This window comes from Centropristis striata, chromosome 15 (assembly GCF_030273125.1).
Source record: "Centropristis striata isolate RG_2023a ecotype Rhode Island chromosome 15, C.striata_1.0, whole genome shotgun sequence".
In the NCBI taxonomy this organism is placed as follows: domain Eukaryota; kingdom Metazoa; phylum Chordata; class Actinopteri; order Perciformes; family Serranidae; genus Centropristis; species Centropristis striata.
Genome location: NC_081531.1, coordinates 91,784 through 106,672, shown reverse-complemented (window position 1 = coordinate 106,672; position 14,889 = coordinate 91,784). Strand labels below are relative to the sequence as shown.

General features: G+C 46.1%; 1 protein-coding gene across 2 annotated transcripts; it reads right to left on the bottom strand.

Moving 5' to 3' along the window:
- Window positions 1–1,521: 1,521 nt before the first annotated feature.
- On the bottom strand, window positions 1,522–14,474 carry LOC131987182 (clathrin interactor 1-like). 2 transcript variants are annotated; one of them, XM_059352364.1, is made up of 12 exons: window positions 14,268–14,474; window positions 12,443–12,547; window positions 9,696–9,792; window positions 9,457–9,565; window positions 8,033–8,236; window positions 7,266–7,434; window positions 6,304–6,526; window positions 6,127–6,208; window positions 4,948–5,040; window positions 4,172–4,413; window positions 3,339–3,510; window positions 1,522–3,250 (listed from the first exon to the last, which is right to left on the bottom strand). In XM_059352364.1, the coding sequence occupies exons 1-12, from the start codon at window positions 14,306–14,308 to the stop codon at window positions 2,928–2,930; spliced, it is 1,860 nt and encodes a 619-aa protein (XP_059208347.1). In that variant the 5' UTR covers window positions 14,309–14,474; the 3' UTR covers window positions 1,522–2,927. The 2 variants fall into 2 exon arrangements, with proteins under 2 accessions (XP_059208347.1, XP_059208348.1); XM_059352365.1 differs by having other exon boundaries at window positions 4,948–5,025.
- Window positions 14,475–14,889: the final 415 nt, after the last annotated feature.

Here is a 14,889-nt window from a genome sequence, read left to right as displayed (position 1 = left end):
GTTATCAACATAAAGTGGGCATGTCAGTAAAGAGACTCGTGGGTTATCAGCATAAAGTGGGCATGTCAGTAAAGAGGAGACTCGTGGGTTATCAACATAAAGTGGGCATGTCAGTTAAGAGACTCGTGGGTTATCAGCATAAAGTGGGCATGTCAGTAAAGAGGAGACTTGTGGGTTATCAACATAAAGTGGGCATGTCAGTAAAGAGGAGACTCGTGGGTTATCAACATAAAGTGGGCATGTCAGTAAAGAGACTCGTGGGTTATCAACATAAAGTGGACATGTCAGTAAAGAGGAGACTCGTGGGTTATCAGCATAAAGTGGGCATGTCAGTAAAGAGGAGACTCGTGGGTTATCAAGATAAAGTGGGCATGTCAGTAAAGAGACTCGTGGGTTATCAGCATAAAGTGGGCATGTCAGTAAAGAGGAGACTTGTGGGTTATCAAGATAAAGTGGGCATGTCAGTAAAGAGGAGACTCGTGGGTTATCAACATAAAGTGGGCATGTCAGTAAAGAGACTCGTGGGTTATCAACATAAAGTGGACATGTCAGTAAAGAGGAGACTCGTGGGTTATCAACATAAAGTGGGCATGTCAGTAAAGAGGAGACTCGTGGGTTATCAGCATAAAGTGGGCATGTCAGTAAAGAGGAGACTCGTGGGTTATCAGCATAAAGTGGACATGTCAGTAAAGAGGAGACTCGTGGGTTATCAGCATAAAGTGGGCATGTCAGTAAAGAGGAGACTCGTGGGTTATCAACATAAAGTGGGCATGTCAGTAAAGAGGAGACTCGTGGGTTATCAACATAAAGTGGGCATGTCAGTTAAGAGGAGACTCGTGGGTTATCAACATAAAGTGGGCATGTCAGTAAAGAGGAGACTCGTGGGTTATCAGCATAAAGTGGGCATGTCAGTTAAGAGGAGACTCGTCGGTTATCAACATAAAGTGGGCATGTCAGTTAAGAGGAGACTCGTGGGTTATCAACATAAAGTGGGCATGTCAGTTAAGAGGAGACTCGTGGGTTATCAACATAAAGTGGGCATGTCAGTTAAGAGGAGACTCGTGGGTTATCAACATAAAGTGGGCATGTCAGTAAAGAGGAGACTCGTGGGTTATCAGCATAAAGTGGGCATGTCAGTTAAGAGGAGACTCGTGGGTTATCAACATAAAGTGGGCATGTCAGTTAAGAGGAGACTCGTGGGTTATCAACATAAAGTGGGCATGTCAGTAAAGAGGAGACTCGTGGGTTATCAGCATAAAGTGGGCATGTCAGTTAAGAGGAGACTCGTCGGTTATCAACATAAAGTGGGCATGTCAGTAAAGAGGAGACTCGTGGGTTATCAACATAAAAATGTTTCATAATAATTAGTCAGTGACACAAAAAGCAGCCAGCAGAAAAAAAGGACGAAACTGATTATTTAATGTTATAATTTAATTTAATGTCAATGAATGAAGTACAGAAAAAATAGAATACACGCAAAAGAAACAAAAACAACTAGACAATGTTATTAGTAGCTCTCCCATAATAATAACAATAATAACAACAACCTGACAATAAACTAATAAAATATTAAACTAAAAGCTGGAGTTTTCCTTCTGAGAGTAACAAAATAAAGATTTGGTCATTTGGAGTTCAGAGCTTCAAAACATGAGAGAATACACACTCACACACACATACACACACACACACACACACTCACACACTCACACACACACTCTCACTCAGAGACACAGACAGTGTGTTGTGTTTGTTGTGGGCAGCTTGTTTGTTGCTCGCTGCTGAATGATGCTCGATTTTTATTCTGCAAACAGGTTTCAGATTGTGATTTTTACTGGAAATAAACAATAAATAAACAACAAGTGTGTTCAGCTCGGCCCGTCACAATAAACACGACATGATGCATCACAACGCTTTAATATAAAAGCTGCGCTGGGTTTTATATTAGTCTCATAATAGTTTGTAACTTCTTCAGCGTTTAAACCAGAAGAACAGAAATAAAAACCTGCCGAGACGTTTCAGATCTCTGAGGATGTATCTGCATTATTATTATTATGTTATATCATCTTTATATCAGCGGCGTTAAACTGTCTTTAAAGTGACAGAACCGAGTCGTAAAAACAGCTCCTGTCCTCTCCCCTGCTGTCTGTGTCACAGGTTCTCCACACAATAAAACTTAACGGTTGTATTTGCATTATTTTGCTGTTATTTTATCATTAAATCAGAGTTAATAAACTGTCCTAACATGACAATAATGTCATCCATTGCAAGTATTTCGAGACTAGTACCCCGACCCGTCTGGACTAGTACCCCGACCCGTCTGGACTAGTTCCCCGACCCGTCTGGACTAGTACCCCGACCTTTCTGGACTAGTACCCCGACCCGTCTGGACTAGTACCCCGACCTGTCTGGACTAGTACCCCGACCTGTCTGGACTAGTACCCTGACCTGTCTGGACTCGTTCCCCGACCTGTCTGGACTCATACCCCGACCTGTCTGGACTCATACCCTGACCTGTCTGGACTCATACCCCGACCTGTCTGGACTAGTACCCTGACCTGTCTGGACTCGTTCCCCGACCTGTCTGGACTCATACCCTGACCTGTCTGGACTAGTACCCCGACTTGTCTGGACTCATACCCCGACCTGTCTGCACTAGTACCCTGACCTGTCTGGACTAGTTCCCCGACCTGTCTGGACTCATACCCCGACCTGTCTGGACTAGTTCCCCGACCCGTCTGAATAATAATTTCATCCACTGTAATTATTTCGTCTAACAAATCGTGGTTATTGTGATGGCCGAGCAGGATGTTTTGTTTCTGATCTGCTGCTCGCCGTTTAACGTGAGCGGAACATGTCAGCGGACCAATCAGGACACGGTGTCACACACACACACACACACTCTTTCTCACACACACGTTTACACGCCTTCATTTCCCAAAGCTGCCAAAGTTGGCGAAGGCATCCTGTTTGGGCGGGACCACGGCGGGCGCCAGGCCGACTCCCGGCATAGCCATCCCGCCCATCATCACCGGAGCCACGCCCAGATTCATGCTCATGTTCATTCCCATCATGCTCTGGTTCACCGGGCCCGCCCCCATCGTCCCTGTGGTCATCGACGCCGGCATGCCCATCGCCATGGCGTTGGCCGCCATCATGGGGTTGTTTGGCGGTCTGATGGGGGTCATGTGGGGCGGCGAGCTGAGGTTCAGTCCTCCGAAGCCGTGAGCCAGCAGGCTGACGGGAGGCACGCCTAAAGAGACGGAGGTCAGAGGTCACGGTGAGGTCACACAAGGTCACTGTGAGGTCACACAAGGTCACGGACCCATCTGGACTCGTACCTTGCTGCTGGATGATGTTGTTCAGAGTGGGCGGGGTCTTAGTCGGGTTGAGGCCCGCCGACAGGAAGTCCAGGCTGATGTTGACGGACGGGTCGGACCAGGTCGACCCCAACGGTCCTCCAGCCGCCTTCTGCTGTCCCAACGGCAGCTGGGACGCCACGCCGCCCAGGCTCTGAAACACACAGGACAGTAAAGAGGAGGACAGTAGAGGACAGTAAAGTAGAGGACAGTAGAGTAGAGGACAGTAGAGGACAGTAAAGTAGAGGACAGCAAAGTAGAGGACAGCTAAGTAGAGGACAGTAGAGGACAGTAGAGGACAGTAGAGTAGAGGACAGCAAAGTAGAGGACAGTAGAGTAGAGGACAGCAAAGTAGAGGACAGTAAAGTAGAGGACAGCAAAGTAGAGGACAGTAAAGAAGAAGAGGACAGTAAAGTAGAGGACAGCAAAGTAGAGGACAGCTAAGTACAGAACAGTAAAGAAGAGGACAGCTAAGTACAGAACAGTAAAGAAGAAGAGGACAGTAGAGGACAGTAAAGAAGAAGAGGACAGTAGAGGACAGTAGAGAACAGTAAAGTAGAGGACACCAAAGTAGAGGACAGCTAAGTACAGAACAGTAAAGAAGAGGACAGCTAAGTACAGAACAGTAAAGAAGAAGAGGACAGTAGAGGACAGTAAAGAAGAAGAGGACAGTAGAGGACAGTAGAGGACAGTAAAGTAGAGAACAGTAAAGTAGAGGACAGTAAAGAAGAGGACAGTAAAGAAGAAGAGGACAGTAGAGGACAGTAAAGTAGAGGACAGTAAAGAAGAGGACAGTAGAGACGGAGCGTCCTCACCTGTTGAGAGCGGGACAGGGACATGTTTGGGTGATTGACAGGTGCTCCTGGCCCCGCCCCCCCCAGAGAGAAGGTCATGCTCTGCGAGGCGCTCAGCGTGGTGACTCCGCCCATCAGGTCCAACAGCTCCGCAGAGGGCGGGGCTACGGGCTGCGAGGGGGCGGGGCCAGACGCTGCCGCCACATTGGCTGAGAAAGCATTCCAGTCTCCAAAGTCTCCGTTTCCATTGGATGGTGCAGCAGCTGGACAGACAGAAAGGGACAGGAGGTCTTTAGGGGGACAGGGGGTCTTTAGGGGGACAGGAGGTCTTTAGGGGGACAGGAGGACAGGAGGTCTTTAGGGGGACAGGGGGTCTTTAGGGGGACAGGAGGTCTTTAGGGGAACAGGAGGTCTTTAGGGGGACAGGAGGAGACAGGAGGTCTTTAGGGGGACAGAAGGTATTTAAGGGGAAAGGAGGACAGGAGGTCTTTAGGGGGACAGGGGTCTTTAGGGGGACAGGAGGTCTTTAGGGGGAAAGGAGGACAGGAGGTCTTTAGGGGGACAGGGGGTCTTTAGGGGGACAGGAGGTCTTTAGGGGACAGGAGGACAGGAGGTCTTTAGGGGGACAGGAGGAGACAGGAGGTCTTTAGGGGGACAGAAGGTATTTAAGGGAAAGGAGGTCTTTAGGGGGACAGGAGGACAGGAGGTATTTAGGGGGACAGGAGGTCTTTAGGGGGACAGGAGGACAGGAGGTCTTTAGGGGGACAGGAGGAGACAGGAGGACAGCAGGAGGTTACCGGTGGTGGTGGGGAGGCTGGCGGACGCTGCAGGAGAGGAGAAATCTGCAAAACCAGCGATGAGGTCTGAGGTTCCTCCTGCACACAAACACACTGATCAAAGAGGGCCTGATCCAACAGACTGCATTCTACTGAGACAGCAGGGGGCGCTAAGAGTGGTGCAAAAGCTTTTCTGTCCATTCATTTCAATGCAAATGAGAAAACTTGTCACTTGATTTTTTAGCTCAGAAAACACTTTGGTCCCAATCGCTAGTAAACAATCTGATGTCAATAGTTCTAATAATGGCCCCATTTAGAGGAAAATAGAAGATAAAGAATCGTATGATTTGGGGCGGGGCTACCTTTGATTGACAGGTCACTGACAAGGCGAGCCGTCACAAGGAGAGAAGCAGAACAATGCGTATCCACGGCAACGTGTCAATAAAGTTATATAATACGTTATATAGTGGTTTGGTCTCATAACCTTGATCCTTTGACTGTATTTTGACTTAATGACGTATTATCTGAAGGTTTTGTTCATTAAATATCTTGTTCAGCGTTTGTTGGACTAACAGACACTCCAAGGAGTCGCTGCTCAGTTTACTGAGGTCACTAACAACATTTAAACTAGCATCAGTTAATGCTAACAGCTAATGCTAAGGACCACAAGAACCACCTAAAGGACCATAGAACCACCTAAAGGACCCGTAGGACCACCTAAAGGACCATAGAACCACCTAAAGGACCATAGAACCACCTAAAGGACCCGTAGAACCACCTAAAGGACCCGTAGAACCACCTAAAGGACCACGAGAACCACCTAAAGGACCATAGAACCACCTACAGGACCCGTAGGACCACCTAAAGGACCATAGAACCACCTAAAGGACCATAGAACCACCTACAGGACCCGTAGGACCACCTAAAGGACCATAGAACCACCTAAAGGACCATAGAACCACCTAAAGGACCATAGAACCAGCTAAAGGACCCGTAGAACCACCTAAAGGACCCGTAGAACCACCTAAAGGACCATAGAACCACCTAAAGGACCATAGAACCAGCTAAAGGACCCGTAGAACCACCTAAAGGACCCGTAGAACCACCTAAAGGACCATAGAACCACCTAATGGACCCGTAGAACCACCTAAAGGACAGCAGAACCATTATTTATAGTCTGTGGTATAGATCACAGGTTACCTGTTGCAGCGCTCTGATTGGATAAGGGGTCGATGACGAGCAGGTCGGCGAGCCCGCTGCTGGAGGATGTCCTGGCTGAGGGCTGCAGACACAAACAGAGACATGTGAAGGACGGCGTCCTGGTGGAGGACGGCGTCCTGGTGGAGGACGGTCTGTGGAGCGGCGGGGTGTCCCTACCTTCTCGTCTGGACTCTTGTCCCCGGTGTAGTGGGCGGCGGCGCCCAGGTCCAGAGTCTTGCTGCCGGCGGCGGCGGCGGCGCTGCGTTTCCTGGTGGTGGTGGTGGTCGTCTCCGTGGCCTGTGTGATCTGGATGCTCTTCGTCGTCACCGTTTCCTCCTCGTCTTTGAACTCGTGTGTCTCCTGTCGGCCGTTTCTGGACGCTCGGTCCTCCTCGTTGTCACTGTGGGAACACGAGAGGATCCTGAAGACCGGCTGGTCCAGCTCACCAGGTTCTATCAGGTGCTGGACAGAGATCTGAGACTTCATGAGCCCTAAAAACCTGCAGCTCTCTGACTGATAGAAGGACGTCTGGGATAAAAACACCCCACAACAGTTTTAACCCTCTGAAACAACAACAATCTCTTCCTCTCTGCTCTGTGTAAACAGCCTCTCCTGTCCTCTCCTCTCTGCTCTGTGTAAACAGCCTGTCCTCTCCTCTCTGCTCTGTGTAAACAGCCTCTCCTGTCCTCTCCTCTCTGCTCTGTGTAAGCAGCCTGTCCTCTCCTCTCTGCTCTGTGTAAACAGCCTCTCCTCTCCTCTCTGCTCTGTGTAAACAGCCTGTCCTCTCCTCTCTGCTCTGTGTAAACAGCCTGTCCTCTCCTCTCTGCTCTGTGTAAACAGCCTCTCCTGTCCTCTCCTCTCTGCTCTGTGTAAGCAGCCTGTCCTCTCCTCTCAGCTCTGTGTAAACAGCCTCTCCTGTCCTCTCCCCTCTGCTCTGTGTAAACAGCCTGTCCTCTCCTCTCTGCTCTGTGTAAACAGCCTGTCCTCTCCTCTCTGCTCTGTGTAAACAGCCTCTCCTGTCCTCTCCTCTCTGCTCTGTGTAAACAGCCTGTCCTCTCCTCTCTGCTCTGTGTAAACAGCCTGTCCTCTCCTCTCTGCTCTGTGTAAACAGCCTGTCCTCTCCTCTCGGCTCTGTGTACCTGATCCTGTCGGGGGACTCGTCCCGTTCCTTCTTCCTGAACTTGTTGAGCGTGTCGTCGATGGTGCTGCCGATCTTGTCGCTGATCTCTCCGAGCTTCTCACTGAAAGGGAACGCCCCCCGGCTCTTGTCCCAGTCCTCGTCCCACTTACTGCGGTCCAACTCGCTGGCTGCAGCAGGACAGAGACACAAACCTTCACATCCAAGAATCAATAATCCACCAATGATAATTCACTGTAATGCAACAGTTCTACAGGACGTCCTGCCTCAGTGTGTTTAACCTATTTAGGCCTAAAACGGCAGTAAAAACTGTCTGTAGAACCTCTGATTGGTGATTTTAAAATCAGCCCCTAAAAGTTTCTCTGTAAATCCAACAGAAGTGTCAACTCTTCCTACTAAATAATAGATTGTTCAGCCTCTGTAGCAGATAGAAATGAGATTCATAAAGTATCTGAGAGCTTATAGCTGTTATATCTGAGCTCCTCCGCTATAGTCGTCTTCACCATGATTTATAAGTTCTGGAAAAGTCCCATGATGCATTGGGACACTCCCACATGGATTCTGATGCATTTCATTGGCCAAGAGACCAAATATAGGTGGAAAAAACTACAAATACTACAAAACGACGTATCCGCTTTCCCGTCTTTAATGGTAGAATAACACAACAGCGCCCCCTGGTTTTAATGGTAGAAATGCGGTAATGCTTTCCCGCCTTAAATGGGTTAAATCAGGGAAGTTATTAATATCTCAGACGTAGTTATTACTTACAGTTCTTGATGCTCCCTCCTCCACCTCCTCCTCCTACACCTCCTCCTCCTCCTCCCATGCTGTCTGAGGAGACTCCGATGTATTTGTCTTTGTTCTTCTTGGCTTTCTTCCTCTCCTCTCTCAGTCTGTCGTCGTCCTGGATGAACTCCACCATCTCCTTCACCTTCTGACGCACGTTGATGCCCTGATCCTTCCCGTTCTCATCTGAACACACCGAGACACGCCCACTTTATATTAACCCACGAGTCTCCTCTTTACTGACATGCCCACTTTATATTAACCCACGAGTCTCCTCTTTACTGACACGCCCACTTTATATTAACCCACGAGTCTCCTCTTTACTGACACGCCCACTTTATATTAACCCACGAGTCTCCTCTTTACTGACATGCCCACTTTATATTAACCCACGAGTCTCCTCTTTACTGACATGCCCACTTTATATTAACCCACGAGTCTCCTCTTTACTGACATGCCCACTTTATATTAACCCACGAGTCTCCTCTTTACTGACACGCCCACTTTATATTAACCCACGAGTCTCCTCTTTACTGACACGCCCACTTTATATTAACCCACGAGTCTCCTCTTTACTGACACGCCCACTTTATATTAACCCACGAGTCTCCTCTTTACTGACACGCCCACTTTATATTAACCCACGAGTCTCCTCTTTACTGACATGCCCACTTTATATTAACCCACGAGTCTCCTCTTTACTGACATGCCCACTGTATATTAACCCACGAGTCTCCTCTTTACTGACATGCCCACTGTATATTAACCCACGAGTCTCCTCTTTACTGACATGCCCACTGAATATTAACCCACGAGTCTCCTCTTTACTGACATGCCCACTTTATATTAACCCACGAGTCTCCTCTTTACTGACATGCCCACTTTATATTAACCCACGAGTCTCCTCTTTACTGACATGCCCACTTTATATTAACCCACGAGTCTCCTCTTTACTGACATGCTCACTTTATATTAACCCACGAGTCTCCTCTTTACTGACATGCCCACTTTATATTAACCCACGAGTCTCCTCTTTACTGACATGCCCACTTTATATTAACCCACGAGGTTCCTCTTTACTGACATGCCCACTTTATATTAACCCACGAGTCTCCTCTTTACTGACACGCCCACTTTATATTAACCCACGAGTCTCCTCTTTACTGACATGCCCACTGTATATTAACCCACGAGTCTCCTCTTTACTGACATGCGTGCCCACTTTATATTAACCCACGAGTCTCCTCTTTACTGACACGCCCACTTTATATTAACCCACGAGTCTCCTCTTTACTGACACGCCCACTGTATATTAACCCACGAGTCTCCTCTTTACTGACACGCCCACTTTATATTAACCCACGAGTCTCCTCTTTACTGACATGCCCACTTTATGTTGATCTCACCGATGAAGTGGTAGTTTTCTAGCGAGCGCAGGTCGTAGATGTGCTCTCTGGCGCTGGTGACGACCCTCTCCGACCCGTTCCTGATCAGGTAGGCCAGCAGCAGTAACGCCTGGCGGAGGGAGGGAGACAGAGCGAGAGACGTGATGAGAGAGTTAACTGTCCTCGTCCTGATAAATCCAAACACATTCATTCTTTCTCCCTCTCGTCTTTATTATTTTATTTAAAATAAAGAGTGTAACCTTGTAGACTCGTCTCCAGTTCTTCTTGTTGTCCTTCAGCATCCTGGTCCACAGCATGTTCATCACCTCTGGGAACTGCTCGTACATAAAGGTAGACCTGCACACACACACACACACAGAGTTTAGAAGATAGATAAAGATATTGTCAGAAACTCTATTTCTTCATAATAAAATGTGTTTGTAATGAGAACAGTGAAGCCTTAAACCTGAGTTCTCTCTAACATCCAGCAGGGGGCAAACCCACCGGCTGGAGAGAGAAGTCTCATTGTATAGAAGTCTATGAAAGAAATGATCTGTGACCTCAGTGAAAATTCTCAGAACAAGTTTATGTTTCATGATGTTCATTTAGTAAAATTTTATCTATTTAAGAGTCACGCCGATGATAAATCAGCCAGTTTTGTATCCCAAAACAAACAGTTTCAGCTGTTGTTATTCAGCGGTCTATACTCTACATATTGTTCCTCATTCTTATATTTCTTTTTGTTTAAATTGTTTAAACTTTAATATTTATTGTTAATGTTGCTTGTTTATTATTTTATTGATGCATCTTTCTATTTTTGCTGTAAAACTGAAAATGTACTAATAAAGGAAGAACTGATCTTTGTTTTGACTCAGTCAGAGTCAGTAAACACTTTGGCCCTCGTATGACAGAAAGTGAGCGTAAAGTGTCCGTATGATCATTTCTACAAGGCTCGGTGGTCATCAACTTGGACGTGAGGATCAGATCTCAGTCTGCTCTCAGCTCGTTACGCAGGTTTGATCTCCTCTGGCCTCAGCTCGTTAGCAGGTTTGATCTTCTCTGGCCTCAGCTCGTTACGCAGGTTTGATCTTCTCTGGCCTCAGCTCGTTACGCAGGTTTGATCTTCTCTGGCCTCAGCTCGTTACGCAGGTTTGATCTTCTCTGGCCTCAGCTCGTTACGCAGGTTTGATCTTCTCTGGCCTCAGCTCGTTACGCAGGTTTGATCTTCTCTGGCCTCAGCTCGTTACGCAGGTTTGATCTTCTCTGGCCTCAGCTCGTTACGCAGGTTTGATCTTCTCTAGCCTCAGCTCGTTACGCAGGTTTGATCTCCTCTGGCCTCAGCTCGTTACGCAGGTTTGATCTTCTCTGGCCTCAGCTCGTTACGCAGGTTTGAGTCAGCATGAAGTCGACGTCTGAGAACTGATCTGAGACTATTGTATTGATGGCTGGAGCTGATAAAATTCTGTGTTTTGTTTTTTAATGGTGACAAACCAAAACATGTTTAGGCTACATCATTTATCATTAAAACATCATTTAAAATAAAAACACCCTGCGATCGTGAAATTCTTAAATTAGAATACTAGCCAAGGATATTAAATGTTGTTGTTTTCTGCTATTTACTTTTATTATTATCATTATTAATATTATTATTATCATTATCCTGCTGGTGGTTCTGACCCAATAGAAACATTCCAATCATCGCTGCCACACGCTCCTCTGACTGGGACAGAATTATTACTAAATGTAAAGAAGAGAATAATATCTCTCCATCATAATAATAATAATATTTAGATTATATAGATTATTCACCTTTATATATCAGGATGTTTAAATGAAATAGTTGAGTGCGCCACTGCTACTCTGCTGACAGCACCACTGATTTCCTTCCTTTTCTCTTTTTCTGCTGCCAAACTAAACCAATTTGTTGTGTTGCAGCTGTTGGACGTCAGCGTTTCACTTTGACTCTGACTTTGACTCTGAGAAATTCCTCTTCTTTTGGATTAAAACTGACTTTAAAACATTGTTTACCTCCTTCAACAAAAAAGCTGTGAAACTTTAAGTCTGTGCTCCAAATGAAAAATATTCAGTGAACTTGTTTGAGTTTATAACTATAAGTACTTTTATTTCATGAACCTCCGTCGCTGCATATTTCTCTAAAATGTCTGTTTCCTCCTGTTGTTATTTGTGACGGTGCTCTTTGATAATAACGCGACTTTAGCGGGAAAATTCTCTTTTTGGCCGTATTGTGTCCTTCCTTGTCGTAAACTCTGGAGGTGAGCCTTCTGAATCAGGTATATATTATATATATATTATATATATTAGGGCGTGGTATTTAAATGAGGCTTGTTTCAAGCCGCCACATTTATCAACAGCCGATCATTCTCACGCTGTGATTGGAGAGATACGGTCATTTGATAAATCACACATGAACCCTGTCGTAAGACAAAATCTACACTCAGATCTGAGCTTTGATAAATGAGCACCAGTGTCTTTCTAACAGAATCTCTTTATTTCTTCATTATAAAATGTGTTTGTAAAGACACAAGAAGACGACGTAGCCTCTGGCTGTGAACTCCAGTCTCATTGTATAGAAGTCTATGAGAAAATGAGCTGTGACCTCAGTGAACATTCTCAGAATGCGTTTATGTTTCATCGTGTTCATTTAGTAAATGTTGGTCCATTTAGAGTCACACAGATGAAAAATCAGTTTAGAGTTTTATTATCAAAACAAACAGTTTCAGCTAATGAGTCTGTCTATATTCTATATTTTATATTCTATATCGTTTTTGTATTTCTTTTTGTTTTAACTGTTAATACTTTAATATTTCTTGTTAATGTTGCTTGTTGATTATTTTATTGATGCTTCTGTAAAACTGAAAATGTCCCGTTGAGGAACGAATAATCTGATCTGATCTAAGTTAACTGGTCAGTCACACATTCAGTTACTGTTTTATGATTCCCAGTTAATATCACAGTGTGTGTGTGTGTGTGTGTGTGTGTGTCCTACTTGGCGATCTCTCCCATCAGCTGTCCTGAGGGCCCCCAGGGGTCGTCGTTGGTCGCCTCTCTCACCTTGGACTCGATCTCAGAGTAGTTCATCACCACATTAGTGCTGCAAACAAACACTTTATTAAAGATTCATAAATCAACATTACATTATTATTATCTATCTGAAAACTCTGTGTGTGTGTGTGTGTGTCTGTGTGTCTGTGTCTGTGTGTGTGTGTGTGTGTGTGTTTGTGTGTGTGTGTCTGTGTGTGTGTGTGTGTGTGTGTGTGTGTGGAGGAGATGCTGCAGCATATTGAGAAAATAAAGAACAACAACATCTCTGACCAAATACTTCGATATGGATGTTGTGACTTTGTTGTTGTGTTGACTCCAGTTTTACCAGTGAGATGTCTGATAAACAACCAGCAGTGATGAGGTAAACAGAGAGTAAACAAAACAACAGCTACAGTCCTGAACCAGACCTGGACCAGTCCCGGACCAGACCTGGACCAGGACTGAACCAGACCAGGACCAGTCCCGGACCAGACCTGGACCAGGCCTGAACCAGACCTGGACCAGTCCCGGACCAGACCTGGACCAGGCCTGAACCAGACCTGGACCAGACCAACAGGCTGCTGTCTGATTTACTGTTTATCACCAACAGGACAACAACAGGCCACTGTTTATAAATATGTTTAATTATATTATTATAATATTATTAATTATAATATTAATTATAATATTCATAGAGAAATATAAACACTGACTGGCTCCAGCTCTGTTACAAACATGTTGGACTGGCCTTTATTATATTATATTAACATTATTATTATTATTATTATTATTATTATTATATTAGAAGTAATAATAATAATAAACCATAAATATCTAGTGAAGGCTGAATCAGGTGTTTACATTCAACCGAACATTATTCTGAACAAAACATGGATCAGACAGACAGACCAGGACTAGGACTAGGACCAGGACCTGGACTAGGACCAGGACAGGGACTAGTACCAGGTCTAGGACCAGGACTAAGACCAGGACTAGTACCAGGACTAGAACCAGAACAGGGACTAGTACCAGGTCTAGGACCAGGACTAGGACCAGGACTAGGACCAGGACAGGGACTAGTACCAGGTCTAGGACCAGGACTAAGACCAGGACTAGTACCAGGACTAGAACCAGAACAGGGACTAGTACCAGGTCTAGGACCAGGACTAGGACCAGGACTAGAACCAGAACAGGGACTAGTACCAGGTCTAGGACCAGGACTAAGACCAGGACTAAGACCAGGACTTGAACCAGGACAGGGACTAGTACCAGGAATAGAACCAGGACTAGAACCAGGATCTGGACCAGGACCAGTGTGGTCCGGTCCTCAGACGTCCTGCCGCCTGAAGGCTGCTCTGAGCGGCTGAGGGAGGTGCAGCAGAGCTAACGGACGGAGCTAACGGACGGAGCTAACGGACGGAGCTAACGGACGGAGCTAACGGACGGAGCTAACGGACGGAGCTAACGGACGGAGCTAACCTCCAGAGCGGCTCGGGGCTGCTGGTATCGGGTGTGGTGGTGTTGTGCTGCTGGAGGATCCGGAGCTGGAGCTCCGACAGGAAGACTCGATGAACCAGCTTTTATAATGTAATCATTTAGAGCTGCAGGGCTGGCAGCTAGCCAGCTAGCAGCTAGCCGGAGCTAACAGCTGAGGCTAGCGCTGTGACGTCACGGCCTGTCATTAAAGCTGCTGATGCTGCCGGATAGCCGCTAGCTCCGTTAGCCTAGCCGCTAGCTCCGTTAGCCTAGCCGCTAGCTCCGTTAGCCTAGCCGCTAGCTCCGGTACTCACGCTTTGTCCACCAGCTCGCGGACCTTCCACATGTTGAGCATGTCCCGGAGCCCCGGCGGCCCCTCGCGCTCTGTCCGCCCCGCTCCGCAGCAGCAGCTCCCGGTAGGTGTCCCGGTGTGTCCCGGTGAGTCCCGGTCGGTCACCGGGTGGATAACGGATAACGGTTAACGGTCCCAGTTGCTACGGAAACCTAGTCCTCTGCTGACGTCACAGCAGCGTCGAGATGCTCCCTCGCTCGCGGACACGTCACAGTCTGTAAACAATAAACAACAAGCAATAAACAACAACTGTTATTGTTACTGTAAGCAATAAATAACAACTGTTATTATTACTGTAAGCAATAAACAACAATTGTTATTGTTACTGTAAGCAATAAATAACAACTGTTATTATTACTGTAAGCAATAAACAACAACTGTTATTGTGACTGTAAACAATGGTCGGACCAGCATTGTTGTTATATTGATGTTGAACTATTGTTTCCTTTAATAACGTCACAAAAAATAAAACATAAATATAAATCTGAGAAAATCATCAGAAAAATATAGAAATATATATAAAGATTAGTGACAATTATTACTGAATGATGTGAAAAATGTGGGCAAAAATCTGCTTAAATGTT

Excerpts from the sequence above, each read along its gene's own strand:
- LOC131987182 (XM_059352364.1), bottom strand. The coding sequence starts at position 14,308 with ATGCTCAACATGTGGAAGGTCCGCGAGCTGGTGGACAAAGC. Across the intron at positions 8,237-9,456 it reads AGAAAACTACCACTTCATCG|ATGAGAACGGGAAGGATCAG; the intron begins GTGAGATCAACA and ends CGGTGTGTTCAG. Across the intron at positions 6,527-7,265 it reads GAGTCCCCCGACAGGATCAG|TGACAACGAGGAGGACCGAG; the intron begins GTACACAGAGCC and ends GTGTTCCCACAG.